Here is a 21,089-nt window from a genome sequence, read left to right on the forward strand (position 1 = left end):
GTAAGAGCCTTACAGGCAACATTCCCTATTCTAATGCTCGCCGGGGAACATTCCCAGGGTCTGCGCGGTGTCAAAGTGACAATTAGGAACGAGTAACCCTATCCTACCGAACGAAACTTCTCTCGGAAAGCGCTAAAACACCTGCACACGGGACGTCACGTGACCGGGGGTGGAATGATGGCGCTCCGATCGTACGCTGCCATCTGCCTGTACTGGCAGACAGCGTCGGGCGTCACCTCATTCAGTCAGCGTCTTGGAAGGCGAGGAGTTATGCCCCGTCGATCAGGAGTTAAGTTTGGAGCCTCTTCACGTGGTGGTTGATTTGAAGTGAGGATGGCTGATCCAAGGACGCTTGTAGAAGGGTCTTTGAAATACAGAGATGGAAGGAAGGTAACGGTCACGTGGATCGTTAGCATTTGTGTGTGTGTTTTATATATATAAATATATATATATATATAGATATGTCAAAAAGGGGGATATGTAACACATTAGTTCTCTGTTCTAGTGGAAGTCCAGGTGGTGTGTAGTCAGCAAGCTGTCACCAGTAGCAGGTGGGTAACGTTCTATGTCAACAAAGCTCTTTTTTTTGCATACATATAAGGCTGTAATTTTAACTAAAATGTAGCCTTAAAATTAAAGAATCTTTAGGTGTGTAATTTACCTATGTTTAAAAGACCTTAAAGGTCATTTATCGCGTGATAATGATGGTATATAATCCGCGTCACAGCTTAACAAATGAGTTCTTTCGACCCTCCTGGGGATTAATGTTATAAAAGGGAGGCACACGCGGCGTCACGTGATTGAAAAGCAAAATTTTCAATCGATTCGAGTCCATTCGTCCAGTCAGTGGTAATACCTCGTGGTTTGTGTGTGGCCTGGGTCCAGACATTGCGGCGACACGGGGAATTTTCTTGGCGCACGCGCGCCTTAATGATGCCACCAAAGCAACAATCGCTTTTAACCCCCCCCCTTCTATTGTTTTAAATTTGTTACTATAATAGCATTAATTTAATGGATATTCCTGTGTTGGAATATCGGTAGACGATGGCTTGTACTCTCCAAAAAATGCGAATTTTCTGGCTCTCTCTGGTGTTTCCACCCCTCCAAGACGTGTTTCTTGTGTGACGAAGAGAAAAATCTAACCATTTATTGCTCTGTAATTCATTTCCTGAAGACAATTGCAATGCATCACGACAGGAAATAGCCTTTGATGATCGTATACTACAATATTGTGCGCTCCAATTTAAATGATGTAAAGGTTGGGGGACGTAAATGGATGTCATTATGCATCATACTTACTAATACACAGGTTGGGTAACGTTATAATGGCATATTTTCGCTTTCTTACCTGTTTAAGAACGTATTGACGATAAAGTTGAATAGAGGAAGGGTGCGGTTTATTTAAATTGTGCCTTTCCTTTTATGTATTGTGTGAATGGTAGAGGCTCGAGAGGCAATTAGCGAAGGTTTAGAAGCATTCACAGCTTACGTTAGTGAGGAATGGCGTTAAAGGGGGGTATTTCTAACATTATTGGCGTGCAGCTAGATTTTTCAGTGGAGAATAAGGTAGGAAAAAAAAGAACTTTTGGAGGCGAGGTCACATCTATTCGAGCTGTCTTTAAAGGTGAGGGATGTCTAATATTGTACGTATTCAGGCTTCAGGCTACTCAGTCTACAGGCTCCAACCTATTCAAGCTATCTTAAGAAGTTAAGAGATGTCTAAGGTAGCACATACTTCAAGCTTTAAGGCTATTCAGGCTGCATTAAAAAAGTGAGAGACGTTTAAGGTTATACGTATTCAGGCTTCAGGCTATTCAGGTTATTTTAAGAGGTGTCTAGGATATCACTTAATAAGTATCAGAATGAGATTATCAAGTATAGGATAAGATATCCTGAATATCTATCCTTAAAGCTGAAATTTCCTGAGAGGAAGGATGTCTCGAATTATAGCAGGAACATCTTGATCTATGTTGTTCAGTATTAAAATAGGAGTATTTATGGGAAGATAAAGTATTAAATAGGGGTATCTAGTATGATTTCCTCTAATAAATTTGAAATGTGAAATAGGATATCAGTTCAAATGTTGTGCCATTATAAAAATAGGATAAAGGATCAGAAAGATATTAAATAGATATACAATACTATAAGATTTTGCAGGATATTATTAGGAATTTCGTAGGATATCAAACAATAAAATAGATTTTTAATAGAATATTTCATGATATCTCATGTAATATACATAAAGTGTATAGTCTTTGAAGTATATCTAGCAGTGAAAAGGGTATTATAAGATATCAATTCAGCTTTGAAATATATGATTGTCTACATTAATTGAAGATATCAAAAATATGATATAAAAATCAAAGATATATCCTGTTTTTTTATATAATTAAATATAAATTTATGCATAAATACAGAGATGCAGCTGCAGAAATTACAAAGGGATATATATATATATACAGGAAACGTTGTTTCCTCGCTTGATATCACGAGATATACCTTTTTTATTTCGTATTAATTTACATGTTAGCTTCTGACATCGTGACATTTGGCAATATTTAAAATTTAATCTAGCATTAACTGAATTTTTCTCATTAAATTTTAATTAGTTTCGTGCATGAAACGGTTCAGCCATGTTTGAAAATTGATACGTTTAGAAGGTCAAATATGGACACGTTGATTAAGATAATAAAATAAACTAAAAATATAAACATAAATTCATATTTAACACGTAAAAATACTCAGAAAAATGTTAAAATTTTCGCGTAAAAATCGCCGCGAAATAATGGAAATTTAATACAAAAATATTCAAGTGATTGATACGTCGGAATGCTCAAGTTTAATGTTCAATAAACTCAATTAATTTCATCATAGAAGCGATTTTATTGAATATAATTAACACTTCGATATCCTTCTTCTTGATTCATTAACTAGATTTATTAATTATGTTGTAGGAGTTCATAATTTTCCCAACTTTCGACACCTGTTTAGTGTATGACATACATCATTTTGGTATTAGTTTAGTCATTTTTCCAGTTAAACTAAGGCCTTCAACCACATGTTGAACATACAAAAATATTTTTCTGTTTGACTTCTTCCCTTTGATGAGTATTACGTTACTGTAAGGGGGTGGGAAACGTTTCTCAAGCGCATCCAACAAATGTTAAAAGTCTTCAACAGATAAGGCATAAGTGGATTTTTTTTTCCTCCCCTCTAGGAACGAGAATCTCTTGCATATCCTTCATTTCTAATTCGTTTTATATAAAAATTTATAAATATTTTAATCTAAAAATATAATTTATATAAATTGAATTAATCTAAATCCATTTATTAACGTAAAATTGTGATTTTTCTGCTTATAAAAGACGTAAAATGTTTTTTATTTTTTTAGTAGGGATTTTCACGAAAATATCGGTAAATATACTACGTGATCTTGCTATTTGTTTCCCTATTATAGTACTTTTTTTTATCGTTTTCTTTAATAGATTTTTTCTTTTACAAATACTGTAAATTCTATCAAAGTAACATAAAGGATGCTGGAGATTTATCTTCTCCATCTTCGGATAAAGAAAATCTTATATATATATACATATTATATATAAGTTATATAGGGAGATACAAAGGTTTTTCTTCTTATTTTCTTCACTATGTACACGAGAAGAAGGGGTTTTTGATATCCCCAACAATACGTGACCAAAATTGCAACTCTTGTAGTACAAGAAGCAAAGCATCTCTCTCTCTCTTCCTCTCTCTCTCTCTCTCTCTGTCTCTCTCGCTCTCTTTGGTCTTCGTGACGTACGAGAATGGCATCTTTTTGATTGTATGCATCTTCGTGCATGATCGGATGGGTCTCTTTCGTGATTTGACTAAATCGAGCGATTCCCTAACTCAATTGCGTTCTTGTTCCCTAAAGTATTTTCCTCACGTGATATTTTTCGAGTAAGAAAACTAAATTCTATTCCTATTTTTCGGAAAGATTCTTAAGGATTTTAACTACATCTTACATGATTAATTCTTCTATTAAACGTATAAAGACGTTCAAAATGTTGACTACAAATAGAATCACCAACATTTTTAAACGTTTTTAAACGTTTTAATCAAGGAAGAAGACAGGAATCGTTACTCTAATTACTTTAAAATGTCATCTAGGAGCATTTTAAATGATTTAATTAAGGAATCTTTTACATTTCTATGTTACAAAACTTTAAATTTTCTTCTGATAAACGTATAAAGGTATCAAGGAACGTCGTCTAGAAGTTAAATTGTAATCTTTTCTGACATTTTTACATGTTTTAATCAAGGAGGAAAATTACGTTACTAATTATATTCTACAGAGATGTTAAGGATTTCGTCTCGAAATTCGACTATAAACTATTAAGTTAAGGAAGAAATTTGTGATATTTTAATCTTTTAACTATACAAAGCTCTATATTTTTAACTAAAGGCAAAAAAAAATATCATCTAGGATTAGAATCACCAACGTTTCTACCATTTTTATCAAGGAAGAAGATAGAAATCTCTAACTATCTAACTATATAATTCAATAGAAACTTGCCTGGAGGCTTTCAAGTATACTCTTGAGTAATGAAAATTATTAGAAAGACGTTAACCTGATTTTTCTTAAATTAATTTTATTTTTTAAGTAAAGAAATTAAATTCTTCCTTAATCTACCGAATTATTTTCCTTTTTTCCCCCCCCTTCTAAAATACAGAAATTTAATTTTTTTTTTTTTTTTTAACTTTAGAAGATCAGAATTAATTTTATTTATCTTTCTCCAGAGTTAAAATAATTGAATTTTGGTTTTAAAAACTTAATTGCTTTCACTGCTTTTCTTTAATTGAGGATTATAAATTTGTATCTTTTTTTCTTCTTCTTAGTGATTTAAACTTTAAAAAAAAATTGATATTTTTACTGTTTAAAGCTATTAAACCATAAGAATTTAATTAATTAACTATTTAATTTATTAGAAAACCATCAATTTAATTGGAAATAGATAAAATTTGACTGTCTTTTAATCAAAAATTTTGCATTAAATTGATGTAGAATCTAATTTTTTTTTTATGTTTTTATTACTTAAATTATATATTTTGCTACCATTTTAATGCTAAAAACGCGTTAAAATGAACAAATTTTGCAAGAATATTCCTTAAGTCTATACAGAATGAGTGCTACAGAACCAAATTAAGAAACACCCTTCATACAAATTATGTTACTATTTCTTTTTTACAAAATTCATAAAAAAAAATACTAGAGAAATAACCTTTCTCGACCCCACAACGAACAATTCCTTTCGTTTGTACTGTTAACTAAGTCTTATTCCCATAGGATTATGCAGTGGTGGGGATCCCTTAATAGAGAGGTGTTCTTCGTCCACGTTGCATCCATTCAAATGATAATAATGTTATCACAGTGGAAAGATGAATGGAAGGTATCCTACACTGTAGAGAGGAGGACCAGGTATATACACTGACAATCTGAAGTGGGATAGGGAGTATAAAAAATGACGTTTGACCACCTCAGACACCTGCTTCTCTATTGTTTGTTTAGCTGTAAATACCTCGTCGTTTACAGCTTCTCCTCCTCCTCCTCCTCCTCCTCCCCCTGCTGATTTTTTTTCCTTATTCCTTAACGTTAATTAATTCCTAATCAATTTTATTATCTGAAGATAATTAAATATAAATCACGCGGATTCGACTTGACACGTTCATTTAATATCATTAAGGAATCAACCATGCGTACACGAACCCAAACACAACTTGGGGTTATGTATTAATTAATTCTAAATACTAAAACTCTTAAGATGGTGGTGTATAGCCAGCTAGAATTCAGAAATTCGTGTCAAAATCAGGAGTTTCTTTACCCCATTCATACTAGAACCTTCATACAGCCAACTCTAAAGGGTGGTGTTTCTTAGAGCAAAGGATCGTTATGCTTCAGAAATTCTGTGCAGCTACGTAGAAGAAGAAGAAGAAAAAGGGGGGAAAAAAACCTTATGCATCTCCATTTGGTTGACGACAAGAAGCGATTTGTTATTCAGTAGAGCGTCTGTGACGCCAACCCCGTCAATGGAAGAAGGGAACAGTCTCGTCACTTCCCACACCATTTCTCAAGAGGATAGAAGCACAACTTGCATAGTTGTCGCATAGTTCTCTGGGGAGAAGTACCCAACTATTGTCTACAATCTTCGTTGTTTGACTTAATCCCGGTTTATTTATAGAAGAATTTGTATTTCCTGAAGGTCTTCAGTGGGCACAGTTGTTAATTATTTGATTTCCATTAAAAATTTATAATATATTTTTCCATAGATAACATCCCCCGAATGTTATAAACGTATCCCCTTTCCCAATTCTTTATGGCATTGTAGGTTTGTCAACCTTGTGAATGTAGCTGTTGTCCCGGAAACATCCGCCACCCACGCTTGTTTTCGCGTGTCAACGATTTAAATATCTAATATTATGACGTCAGAGGGATGAGAAATAGCATCTGCAGTATGTAGACTGCTACTTCTCATATAAACAGCTGCCCAAATGTCCCTGTAAGGATTTCATAAACAGCTGATTGATTCTTCACACTGTGCAACACCACCACCTGGGTCCTTTGCTAAGTGCATGTTGCGACATTGTCACTTGTCACAACTTTTCTTGTTTTTTTTTATAAAACTAATGAGGCAGAAAAACAAATCGTGGAGTTTTTTTGATGTGTTCACAGCTTCGATCGTCCATGAAACAACCTTCATAAAGAAAATTCTCCTCCTTGAACTTTAAGTGCTAACTTCTCAATTTTGCTAGAAAATTAATTTTTTTTTTATAATTTATTTATAAAATTAAAGTCTCTACTCCACGTCTAAGGATTAACTCGATCATTTTTCTATCCAGAGATTTAAATTTTGATTGACAGGTGACGTGCAGAGGGAACAAATTGAAAAAACAAATTAAGCAACCGATGTGCCACCTGGATCGTTCCTGTTCCCCCAAAATTACAATATATATACGTCATCCTCCGTCCCTGGTGTCGAGGTACACTCACGTGATCGGTTCCTTTATAGTTTAGTGCACAGCATAACTTTTTTTAATGCACTCCTCTATGGAATATGCAGATAAACCTCGCTGCCTCTTATAATCCCTATAGTTTAAGGTTAATTATAATAAAATTATCATGTAAAACAGGTTAAATATAATTATAAATTCTTTATTTATATAGGAAAATTAAAGAAAAACATTCTCATATAAGGGTTTATTACTGTAGTGTTTATGAAATTGCTCCTCTCTTGATCAATTGATGCACAGCTTCGTAAATAGAAGCTTTAAAAAAAAAATATATATATATATATATATTGAATTTAGAGCTAAATTGATGAATAAGATATAAACTGCTGGATTTATGAGGTCTGATAGTAGGTGAGCTGTCTTGTCTATAAATAGAAGGTACTTCCTTGAATGGTCTCTCTGTTGTGTAAATTTTACTTTGAAGGTTAGATAGCGTGATGAAAAAAATCCGCTGCCTAAGGCATTAGTCGATTTTCGCAAACAATTCTAAGTATTCTGTTGTAGTGAAATGCCAAAAAATCTTGTGATGTAAGTTTTTGACATCATAGATAAAATATCGGGTTAAAAATTTGGTTAAAACTTAAGAGTTTAACGTTGAATAAAAGTATGTTCAGCAGCAATGCAAAGCGTAATAAATCACAGGCGATCGATCGATCAGTAGTGTGCCACACGACAATGATACCTACACAGATGTTGATGACATATACAGGGTGCCTTGGGAACCAGTCAGTTTTTGGCCAAGTCGTCGTCTTTATAACAGCTGCGAATCACAGCTGCTGCATCCTCATACTGTCCAACACCTTACGTAATAGGATGGTTGTTGGAGGTGCTATATCGTGATAGAAGAGAAAAAATAAAAAAATAAAAAATAAAAAATTCAATTTTGAAGTCTTTTCTATTCATCTTCACCAATATTGGTTGTTAGAAACTGAAAAATATATAGTTTTCTGTCAGAAATTGCTTGTTTCTGTTACGTTCTAAAGGGGGGAGGGTTCTTTCATAAAATTGATTCGTGAGAGCATATTTAAGCTTAGTTTTTACGAAATTGTAACAGGTTGAGTAGAAAGATGTTGATCAGATCTTCTCACTCACCTTTCTACCTCTCTTACTACCCACATTTGACAACTGTACGTCACCATGGAGACGTACAAAGCGGCTCGATTAATAATAAACTCCAACTCCATCCACATGTTTACAGTGATACAAAATTGTGGAAATTGTAACAAAACTTGTTTTTTTTTTAATTCCATAGAAACTTCTGTAATAACAAAATTTTTATTTAAAGCATTCGTAGGAATTCTTAGTAATTAAATTTTGTTTCTTTTCTTGATGTTAAAACTAAATATTTTGGCTTAAGAATTTTTCTAAGTTCGCTCTCTTACTAATTAAAATTACCATTCTTCATCCTGGAGTAGAGGGAAGCATTCAGGAAAATTGATAAATTTTTCTCGAATTTATTTTTTATTTTTTTATTATTAAAAATACGTTATTTTTCTACATAAAAATCGATATTAAAGTGCAGAAAATTCTCCTGTTGCTCCGCCCAATATTACTCTTGATACAGTTATAAGCAACATCGTTGGAGCAAGGAAAAATCAATTTATAACTAATCCATCACTTTCGTCACTCGGATTTTTGATATTGAACGTGATAAATCTTTATAACAAGTGTGACTACATCGAAAATTGAATCTTTACTAGCGAACTTTAACCTTCTCCGCCCAAATCCGGCTCAAGTTAAGCCGGTAGCAGCTTAGTTTTATCTAATTATTACTAATGCTTCTCTCTTCTAAATGGGGGGAGTGAGACATCAGCTGCTAAGTAATTTAATGTATTATTGAAAACTGAGTTGGTGTGCATTATCGAAAATTGATTCATTAATCGACACGCTTCGACCAACGTACAAAACTGTTTGGACAACGCGTGCCCGGTTTGAAAGATGTTCAGAAATTCGCATTTTTCTTAGAAATATTTCTTTTTTTTTGCTACTTAACTTAAAGTATTAGAATTATTTAACTGTTAAATCCTTTAATTCTGTACTAAAACAGAATTTTTTACGAAATTTTCCAGTCTACAAAGTTAATTAGATTTTCGTGTTTTTTTTTTTGGAATTGGAGAAGGAGGAAGAAGAATTCTTTTTGTTCCTTTCAAACTTATCGCTGGATTAGTGACGTTATCCGGATTTGTAGTGATTATAAATCGTATTTTATTGTCACCAGAAAATTTCGGACAAGAGATTTAAAGAAAATAGAAAACAGGAGTAATCAGCTTAAGTTGAAAACATCTCTTTTTGCCTTGCAGAATTTTCTTCTGGTTCATTGATCCGGATGAAAATCTTTTGCTAATTTATATATTTTCCTTTAGAAATATCAGTTAATACGTTAATTTTGTAACAATTAGTAAGCAATTTGATGAAGGAAAATAAATATTTCTTGATGGGTTGCTCATGGTACGATGATGGATTAATTGCCACATGCGATAGTGATAGGGAAGGGATCTTCGGCAACTTTTAATGCTTCTCCTTTGCAAACTGTACGTCTTATGAGTTGATGGATGACAAGTTTTGGATCGTAAGACGTTACAGTCATTGATGCTTTATATCAAGCTACAGAATGGGGAGCATATGTGATGGTTCTAGATGCGATTAAAAGTTGCTTATGGATCCAACATCATAAAGAACTTCATATTAATGACTTTTCGATGATGGAAAGTGGTATATGATATATAAAACAGATGCAGGAACAGTTTTCAATGTTGTTATTTTTAGAAAAAAAAAAATATTGAGAAAAATTCGATTTAATTTAATAAATAAATGAAAAATATTGTTTAAGGTATTTATTAAATGTAACTTCCTGTGTAACTCGTAGGAGAAGCATTATAAATATCAGTTTCTGTTTCAATGCTGAATATCATTGCAGGGTGCCATTACAAGACTTCTCTACAGCAGTTACAATAGGAATAATATTGTTCTGTATGACAACACTAACTTGTTCTAGGAAGGAGGCAAAGTTTGGTCTAATTCCTCACATAATAGTATTTGGTTGTGCTTGGTTTAAAGGGTTACGTTTTCTCTTGTAGCACCATTTGGTTCTGTGTACTTCTCCCTACTGCACCATTTTATGTGCTTCTCCTTATAACACCAGTTTTCTTACCAGTTTTTACCTATAACCTCAATTAAGTTCCTTTCTACAACATAATACAGTTATAATTTCTCATAAAACTGTTACGTTTCTTGTAAACAAGTGTAAAAATATCCTGTCATTTCGTACAGCAGCACTATCAACAGTCACAAGCATTGTACAGAAGAACAGCATTGTACATGTGTTTCTACTATACAGCAGCATAAATAATTATAAAAATAAAGAAGAAAACTATCTAAAGAACATCTAAATGAGGAGAATTTATTCAAAAAAACACCATTTACATAAAAAAAAATAGAAAAACCTTATTTAAAAATTGACAACTCATCCAATACATGTTAAAAGATAAGATGGCTATTTGCATAATTACTTTACCTTTCTTAAATATATGTTTCACTTAAAAAAAGAAAACAACTCCCACAACATTTATTGATTTTTTCTAAAAAATTTAATTGAGATTTTCATCATAATTTATATGTAAATAAGAGCAAGACAGTTGTAGTTTTGCAATAAAAATTTATAAGTTTATACCTCTAGAAGCAGAAGAAGAGGAAGAAGAATTCTCTGATAAATTTCAATACTAAAAAAAAAATAAAATTTGATTGGTTTTTTTGGAGTTTTTCTTTGTTGTAACGTTAGAAGTACGGCAGTTAAATATCTATAATTAGCATAAAGAATGAGATTATAAATAGTAAAGCTATTTTACATCTGTCAACGTGAGCAGCGATGAAGAAACATACATTAATTTGCAAATAAATAATGTCTTCTCTTCTGACATCATCTTTTTCACCTCCCTATGTAATGATCTTCATCATTAAATTCGATTTTTTAGATGAAATTTTTATGGTTTATAGCCTTATTATTATTATTATGCTGTTTTTGGGGTAGTTTTATCTTTAATAGCTACTTTAAATTTTGTAATTTTACTTAAAAGATAAGAAAGAATTACTGATCTTCCGCATCACCTGGAGAATATGATTTTTAGAGGTTGCACGTTAAAAATAATGTTGGATTTTTACATCTTTAAATAGAAAAATGGTACGGAATTTAATAGGTTGGATGTTATTGAATTATTTACAAGAATAATAATTTTTTTTGCGTTAGAATATTCTTAAAATTACCAAAAAAATATTGCTCTTTAAGAGATATTTTATTCATCTGAAATATAAAAATGATAGCTCATCCGCATCATCTGGAAAAAAAGGATTTTAGAGGTTGAACTGATGAGGATTTTTGATGGATTGTGGAGGCCATTGAAAAGATTTAGACAAAATAACTATAATAATATTATTTTTCTGCAATAAAATATATAAAAATGCTTCTTAAATTATACAAAAAATTATTGATCCTCCGCATCACTCGAAAACATAACTGTTGAGGTTGAAGAAGAAAGAAAACAAGTTGGAATTTTCTCGAGCAATTATTAAATTGATGAAGTCACTGGAGCAAGAATTGATGCAAATTTCTGATGGGTTAGATGCTGTTTTACATCATTTGCAAAAATAATTAGAAAATAACTGGATTTTTTTTACATTTAAAACTATTGAATAATTCATTTGGTGTATAAGAAAAAAAAGGTACAGAATTCTTGCATTCTTGAACACATTTCTCCCTTCATTAATAGAGCAAACACAAATCAAATCGGTGGCTATTAACAGTAACCAGAAACGTGATGCTACTACAGTAACAAAAGGGATGAATGCCAAGCCAAACACTTTGCAAATATACTTGGATTTATGTAACATTTTCTCGTTTTATGGGTATCATCTAAGGTAGAGTTTACGACAATCTCTACCCTTACACGCTATTACTATCCATTCAAATAACTTTTATGACTTATATAAAAAGATTTTCCAACCGTAACAATGACTTGAGGTAGTTTAAAGTAGTAAAATAAATATAAAAATACACGGAAAATATATAGACATATCCATCTGTGAAGTACAATTTTTGCTTGATTTTCTCTATACTTATAGCTCTGTTCCTTAATGTTTGTAGGATATGGTGGAGTAGAAAAACTAGGATTTTAGGATAGTTTGTCTTAGATTTTTTTTTCGGAAAATAATGATTTTTGATTGATCCATGAGATGAATAATTGATTCGCTGCAATGTAAATCGTGCTCTCTTCTTATCACAACTCCTGCACTTTTTTTAAAGTTATTGCTGTTTCTTTGCACGTTTTAAACTAAGATAAGCATCTCTGGTATGCCACAAGTTCTATGCGAGGGTATTTGGCTCGATTCTTTTGTATGCAACACACACACTCTTACCTTATCTTTGTATAGATGTTGCAGACTGTTTCGTAAAGCATCCGCTTCGATTTTACAATATCTGGCTTTTTTATGGAAAAATATGGAAATTTTTGATGATTACTGCTGTAAAAATAAACTATAAACTTAGAGTTTTTAATAATTTATCTTTAATCAACGATAAAAGCATAAATTTCCATTTTATAATATAAAATAACGCGCGATGCGCTTGGGATGGATTAATGAAATGCCACTTTTCATAAATGATTAGACAAATCTTAATAATATCTTGTAATTTTATGTTAAAACGATAGAATTTACAACAAATTACTTAGAAAAATTAATATATTTACATAAATTTAATAGGAAAAATGATAATTATAGTTAATATCAATAAATCCCTGAAAACATGCAAATTTTACTATTTTTATCGTTAAAATGCATAGAAATATAATTAAAAAATGATGAGGTTTCTGAGATAAAAGGTTTTAGTGAAGGGAAACTAAATTGAGATTAGTAAATCCCATTGTAAATGGCCTCTCTGTTACTCTCTCCTGATGTAGATCTCCTCTTAACAGTCTGTTATTCTGTTTATCTTATAAATCCTTCTTATCTTTCATACTCAGAATTTAGTTTTAGTTTTTATCAATGTTTAATTATCGTTTCTGCATTATCTTAGGATATTCCTTTGCCAGAAAACAAATATAAATGCATTTTTATTACAAAGGATTTTCCATGTTCATTTAAAAAATATTTTAAGAGGTTTAAAAGCTATATTTTTTTTATCTTAAATGTAGAAAAGAATGATTATAATGTAATAAAATTATTTTTTTATTTAAATATTTATAATAATTTAATAAATTAACATTTTCGAATCGATAACAATTAATTGGGATGCTGAAGATGATGAGGAGGAGAGATTTAAAAATTTGAAAAATTCAATATTATATTTTGTTTCTGTCGTAACAATTTTTAATATATAAAATATTTTTTATTGTAGAAAGCAATATATAAGCTTATAGGAACCCCAAATTTATTTTTATATTAACAAGTTTATCCTAATGATGCTGCTAGAGGATGAGGAAGAGAGATTTGTATCTTTATTACATTACTAGCATAATATTGCAAAAAAAAAATGTTTAAAAAATGTATTTATGATTTTAATTACTAAAAAAATTATATTAAATATTATAAAAGCTTTAAACATTAATTTTTAATAATTAAAAACAATTTTAAGCACGAATTACATACAATTGTGAAACAATGCTCTACCTCATCACTATAGAAAAATAGCACAAAATGTATCAAGATTACAAATTAAATTCACAACGAAAACCTTAATAAAATTAATTTTTAACATTAAAATTATAATTTAATTATTTTAACATTAAGTAACTTTATTAAGAAAACAGTTTTTTAAGGTGATGAAAAGTTGATCAACGTCGTTCTTTAATCACGTAATCTTAACACATTCACGTAACATAATAAAGGATTAAAGGAGTTTTACTCTATTACTTAATAATGTTTAAAGTTTTCTCTACTCCTTTATTATATTCCTCGTAAATTTAGTGATTATTGGGAAAATTTTGCTGAAACAGACAAAGAAGTGATTTATGATTCAATCTAAATTTCTTCTTTGCTAAAGATAATTGGAGTAAGCTTGATGCAGTCGCTCATTTGTTTTCTTCTAGTGGCCAAGTTTTAGCTGTTTTCTTCAAATTTTTTTTTCTTATTTTTATCCCTGTAATTAAAGTAAAAGAGTCTACCTCTCGTCTTCTGTAAAGGCAGAATGAAAATATACAGAAAGTCACATTTCATGTCATCTGAGCTGAAGTGAACTGGAGATTGAATATACTCTTCCTCTTCTCTTCTCTTTTTTTCTCTATTTTACCTTACTAGTATAAGATTTTCATGTTGATTAAAGGTAGATAAAACATGAAAGGAACCCTTTTTAATGGTGTTTCATTAAGTTGATTTTATATATATATATATATATATTTTTATTTAATTATTTATTTACAGGTGGCGCTCTGTTTCTAAAGTCAGGTGGCGCTCTTGCTTGTTTTATTACATGCACGACAAAAAGTAATCTGTTTCAACAATCGAATTGATATGAAAATGACATATTAAATAATCAAATTNAGATTTCCATTTTACATTAAGTAACTTTATTAAGAAAACAGTTTTTTAAGGTGATGAAAAGTTGATCAACGTCGTTCTTTAATCACGTAATCTTAACACATTCACGTAACATAATAAAGGATTAAAGGAGTTTTACTCTATTACTTAATAATGTTTAAAGTTTTCTCTACTCCTTTATTATATTCCTCGTAAATTTAGTGATTATTGGGAAAATTTTGCTGAAACAGACAAAGAAGTGATTTATGATTCAATCTAAATTTCTTCTTTGCTAAAGATAATTGGAGTAAGCTTGATGCAGTCGCTCATTTGTTTTCTTCTAGTGGCCAAGTTTTAGCTGTTTTCTTCAAATTTTTTTTTCTTATTTTTATCCCTGTAATTAAAGTAAAAGAGTCTACCTCTCGTCTTCTGTAAAGGCAGAATGAAAATATACAGAAAGTCACATTTCATGTCATCTGAGCTGAAGTGAACTGGAGATTGAATATACTCTTCCTCTTCTCTTCTCTTTTTTTCTCTATTTTACCTTACTAGTATAAGATTTTCATGTTGATTAAAGGTAGATAAAACATGAAAGGAACCCTTTTTAATGGTGTTTCATTAAGTTGATTTTATATATATATATATTCGGCTCTTTTACTTATTCAGCAATTCCCATTGAAAAATTCTAAATTTATTACAATTTACATACTTTAAACTGTTGTTTATGATTCAATACTTGGTTAAGAAACTCAGAATGCTGATTTTTTAGATAAATTTTTAAAACAACATTATTTTTGTGGTGTATTTAAATAAATTCATGAGAAAATTTCATATCTAAGACACAATTTTGCATTTTTACAGCAGTTTAAAGTGTTGATTCAAGCTTTTACCATCTCGACGACACCTCATCCAACAACCTTCTCATACCTCAAACAACACGAAGAACATAAAAAAAATAGAAAAAAGTAAAAGAAAATTTCTTACTTTTACTTCAAATATCTTCTCACTTGACTTTTTTTCTTTAAGCAAACAACTCATCCCTCTTCAACTTTTCCATCAATTCAACTGTGTTCTTTAAGTGAAAAGTTTGACAAAAATCGTTAAATACTTGCCAACGAATCAAAACTTAAAAGTGATTCAACCCATTAAAGGACACAAATCTCTTACCAAATATCCCTTCTTTCCATTATCATAAATACAGCATCCATTTTACATCTCCTTAGAGATGCATAAGGAGTAGAAGGGATGAGATAATTGTCATCCCATCTCTACTCCTAGATAAAATCACATTAGAGTAACTTGTAGATTCTTGAATTCTAACCTTTACAAACGTTTAAATTTCTAATTTAAAACTGTAGTTTGTTAAATAAATTAATTAAAATTCTATATACAACATGTTTGTTTACACGTGTATAAATACAATGGACATAGGAAAAGTCAAGAAACTTGTAAATAAAATTGATTAAACTTGTAGTGTTTTCAGTGATTGGGGATTTCTCTTTATTTAATTTAGTATCTTAATCGAATCTTTGTTAATAGTTAAAGAAAAGTTTAAAGAATTTAATCGAAAGTTTTAACTTGAATTTTTTTTTTCTTTTTCTTCCTCATCCTTTTCTTCAGTTTCTTACTTAAATTTTTCATTTATCTCAATTATATTTTAAGTAGCTTAATGGATTAATTCTTGTTTGTGCTTGCTCAGTGGATTATTTGAAATTATCTTCCTTCTGATGCCATATATATAAGGTAAACATTTAAAAAGTGCTTCCATCTTCAGAAACCAGAACTGTACATCATCTTTATCTTCAAGATTTACATAGGATGCTAAAGATGCTAGGATATACAATAATAAATAAATATATATGACTTTGCTTATTATACAATGTCAGCAAACTTGATGCTAAATATATCGAAATACATGGAAGATGAAGATGCTGAGGTTTATCAACTTTATTTTCTCACTCAGCATCTTCATCATGATTTCTTCTCCTCCTTATCATTAGAATGCTTATCAGAAAATAATTACAAATTTACTAGAAATATATTTAAAATGTAATATATTATTTAAAATATATTAAATGAAAAATAGAGAATTTTTTTTTTATAAAATGAATAATTTGATGCAGTGAAGCGTAAGATATTAAATATTTGAGAGAAAATAACATATCTTTATATGCGTTCGTATATGTGTCNTACTAGTATAAGATTTTCATGTTGATTAAAGGTAGATAAAACATGAAAGGAACCCTTTTTAATGGTGTTTCATTAAGTTGATTTTATATATATATATATATATATATATTTATTTAATTTCTGGTTAGTTGTGGTTCAGATGCATTCATATTTCTGTTCTTTCAACAGGAATTATGTAAAATGTATCATCATAATTGCTACAAATATGAACGTTTATGAGAACTATGAGGTTGTTTTTATGTTTAGATATTTAATTTTTTGTCTTAATATACAGAGTTTTGTACTGAAGTAACTTTTCTCCATTTTTCTTCCTTCTAGAAGGATCACGTGTCGATTAATGAGTAGGCAAAGCATTAAAGGAACCCTCTTTAATAATATATGTGATAGAAACAAGTAACTTATAGATATTTAACTAATGGTTAGTTTACTCCAAGTTATTTAACCATTTATTTACCAATTACTTAACGAGTAGTTACTTGATTAACATTTATACAAACAGAGATTATTTAACTTTCATTAACTCACAATTAACTAAACTTAGAGTCATTCCTCCTTATCTAAACACTGAAAATTACTGATTATCTAACTTCTAGTTTACTATAACTGCTTATTATTTAATTTCTGTGATAAATAGAGGTTATCTGCTATTAATTCTTTAAATATCAACTCAAAATTCCTAATTTATTAACATATTTTTGGGCTAGTAAGCACTAGTTACATCACATTTATTTATTATTTATATGAAAGGATTAATGTTAGCGTATAAAATAGAAAAGGTTTTAACTAATTAACCAATGATCCATAAGAACAAACCTTCTCTAAGCAGAAAAAAAAGGTAAATATCATCACTTATCAACACGTCACACTCATCCAAGTTTAACATTTACACAAAACAAACACCTAAGTTTACTCTTTTATCAATATTTTTCCACTTTTGACGTCAGTTCTGTATCTATACTTCCACTTCTTACAGTGATAAGAAGGAAGAAATAAAAAAAAACACACACCAAGAATCATATTATAAAGTTGGCAGCCTCATAAATCCTAAGAGGTAAGAAGAAGGAGGACAGATGTACCATTCTTAGTCATATGTTAGAGCATCTTCGATTCCCAGTAGGTTCTAAACGTTAGAAGATGAAAAACCAGAAACTAACAGATGTAATTGAACTTTTTGGAAGAGAAAAACTTAGTAAAAAAAAATCTATATATAAATATAATGCAAACAGAGAAAACCTGTCAAGAAATTAGTTTTTATCCTTAGCATCCTCCGCATCTTTTTTTTTCAGTGAAAAGGATGCGGAAAAGACAGTGCAATACAGAATCCCTGGAGGATTCTATACGATAGGGAAGTAAAATTAGCGTTTTCTTGTTACACTCGGATGAATATTCCCTATCTTGTTTTCTCTTTATTCTAAATATTGACTTGACGTTTAAATTGTTCCATGCTGCTTCACAGATTTCCTTTAGCGTAAAGAACTGCTGTTTTTTTCTTCTGTATTACTGTTTTTTTAACTTTACTTTTCTTTGATTTTATTCAATATTTCAAAACTTTACTTTATTAAATTACGTTTTAAATTTTAAACAAATGTGTTTGTTTTTTTCTTACTAAACTTGATTTCTTCTCCATCTTCCAAAGTCAGAAGTATTAAAAGATAAGCCATTTGTTTGTGTTTATATGCAGAAATTTTGTGTTTATTGAATGAAAGAATGATAAAATTTTTAAATTTTATTAAAAATCAATTTTAAAATGGTATTTTTTAATAATATAAATTGATAAAAAAGAATTTTTTTTAGTATTAACGATGCTTTGAACTCGTCTAACGAGTAGGAAATGATGCATTAATTGACTTTGTTTCCTTCACGAATAGATTTTTCTTTAATTTTTTAAAGAAATTTTCTGCTTTTTTATATTAAATTAAGTCTTGAGATTTAAGTAAATTTTTATTTAATTTAGATTTTTTTATGTGCAGAAGTATATGATTAACATAAAAATGACTCCATCTCTTAGAAGACATTGCTTTAATTTTCATTATTTTCATAAAGTTATAAGGGTTGTAAAATTATAAAATAATTAAAATTAGATTTAAAAAGACATTGTGCTTTTATTTAAAATAAAATCTGAAGCTCTAAAATTACTCTTAAACGTATAATCAGTGATTTTCTATAGTAGCTTAAATATATTAAAGTACCTCCTAACATCTCTGTTTACGTGATAAATTATCATCGATTTTTATTCAATATTTTCAATTTTCTGGAAGAAATTACATCATAAATCTTAGATAAATATGTTTCTTGAAGTAATTTTTACAAATCGAAACTGTAAAATTAAAAAAAGAAATTGTTTCGTGATGCGATACCATACATTATTCACTACATATCCTTACGTTGAGGAGCTGAAAAAATATCAAAATTTTAAATATATATATATATATATACAATTTTTAAGTTTAAATCAGTGAAATACTATCTAAAGTTACTACATTAAATAAATATAAGTTATTCGAATTATAAAATAAGTAGAAAAACTAAATTTAGTTAGTCAACACACTCGTTCCATTCACCAAATCAAAATGGCAACCTATAATTGACCAAATTCGACCGTTCTTGTTTACTTGATGGACCGAGTGAGTCCACTTCCATTTACTAATTATATCCTAACATGTTTCCCTTTCATCTTCAACCATCCTGATCTTAATATAGTTTAGTTTTAATCAGAAAAAAGAAGATTGTGGATAAAGTGATGCGGAGGATGAGGATGCTGTTAATACGAATCCCATTAAAAATGGAGTAAATATTTATAAAGTTATAGCTTATAGAATCAATTTAAAGTAAGAAAAAACGTAAAAGAAAATCTCTATAAAATCAAAATTAACTGCAATAATATTTTTTTTAAGGATCATTTGTCAGGATAGCGTAAATCCTACCATTAAAGTTTTTGAGTTTTGAAGCCGCGAGGCAACATCCATCTCTTCTAAGTGATTCTTTCTGTTATTTATTTTTCTAGATATATATTTTTTCTTCCTTACTTCATATAATGAGAGACATCATTATCGAAAGAGAGAGAGAAAGAGGGGGGGGACCATTACGAATTATTAGCGAAAAATACTTTGTAATTGGAGAAAAAAATCAATTATATACTAAAGCTACAATTTAATGAATTAATAATGTTAAACTTACTCACATTAAGGATCGAAGTGTGAAACGAGTTTACATTTTGTATACCTCTGAGCGTGTTTAGTTGATAGGAAGGAAGTAGGTAAATTGTTTAAGATGTTGATGATTTGTTTAATAAACAAAATAGGAAGAGCAGAAACAAATTCCTTTCTATTCTCTAAGCTGTACATTTTCTATTATAATTTAAGGTGTAAACTACACAATTTCTGATCCTACTTTATACTTTTTAAGTGAAAAGTTACTTTTATATTTTAAGATGTCAAAAATTTCATGTCATATCTTTCCACTATCCTTAAAGAGATCCACCACATCACCACATGTAGTTAATCACCACATCTTTAAGCACAATTTCTACCACGCAGTTTCCTCTTACGTTTTAAAATGTGTGCAATTTTACACCGTACTGTAAGGAGCACAGTTGCTACCACCACTTTTTTAAATCAGTTTTTTCATTACACTTTAAAGAAGCGCCATTTCACACCCTACGACTTTAAAGTTGTGCAATTTTTGCCACAGTTTTCCATCAAAAAAAAAAAGTTTCGTAGGAAACTGTGGTAAAATTTCTACCAGGCATTAAAGAGTTCGCAATCTTCTATAATAAATTAAGTAGAACAGTTTACTATTACACTATGAAATTGCAAAAATTTCCACTATACTTCAACGAAGCACAATTTCTACCACAAGTGTGTAGGATTTTCCACTACACTTTAAAGAAATTAGACTATATTATATCTTAAATAAGAACTAGCACACTTTAAAGTGGCATAATTATTCTCGACACTTCTTAAAGGTGTACAATTTACAACACTTAATAGGGCACATCTTTCTATTCTATATTAAGGCGGCTCAATTATCTATCACGATTAAAGAATGTTTAATAATCTACCGCGCTACAAGGAGGCTTAATTACCTAACACACTTCACAAAGGCTCAATAATCTACCACGCTTCATGGAGGCTTAGTTACCTTACACGTTTCACAAAGGCTCAATTATCTATCACGCTTTAAGAATGTTCAATAATCTACCGCGCTACAAGGAGGCTTAATTACCTAACACACTTCACAAAGGCTCAATAATCTACCACGCTTCATGGAGGCTTAGTTACCTTACACGTTTCACAAAGGCTCAATTATCTATCACGCTTTAAGAATGTTCAATAATCTACCACGCT

General features: G+C 30.1%; 1 protein-coding gene across 3 annotated transcripts in view; it reads left to right on the top strand.

Annotated features, from left to right (window-relative positions):
• The first annotated feature begins 241 nt into the window (after positions 1-241).
• LOC111625203 overlaps positions 242-21,089 on the top strand; it is a 77,604-nt gene continuing 56,756 nt past the window's right edge. For 2 of the 3 annotated variants that reach the window (XM_023368284.1, XM_023368285.1), the window contains exons 1-2: positions 242-390; positions 506-551. In XM_023368284.1, the coding sequence (XP_023224052.1) occupies positions 334-390; positions 506-551 (103 nt within the window). In that variant the 5' untranslated portion in view covers positions 242-333. The remainder of the gene's footprint in view (positions 391-505; positions 552-21,089) is intronic. The other variant, XM_023368286.1, reaches the window with a different exon arrangement.

The sequence above is a fragment of the Centruroides sculpturatus genome, unplaced genomic scaffold, assembly GCF_000671375.1.
Source record: "Centruroides sculpturatus isolate CEXI.00-Female unplaced genomic scaffold, Cexi_2.0 scaffold456, whole genome shotgun sequence".
In the NCBI taxonomy this organism is placed as follows: domain Eukaryota; kingdom Metazoa; phylum Arthropoda; class Arachnida; order Scorpiones; family Buthidae; genus Centruroides; species Centruroides sculpturatus.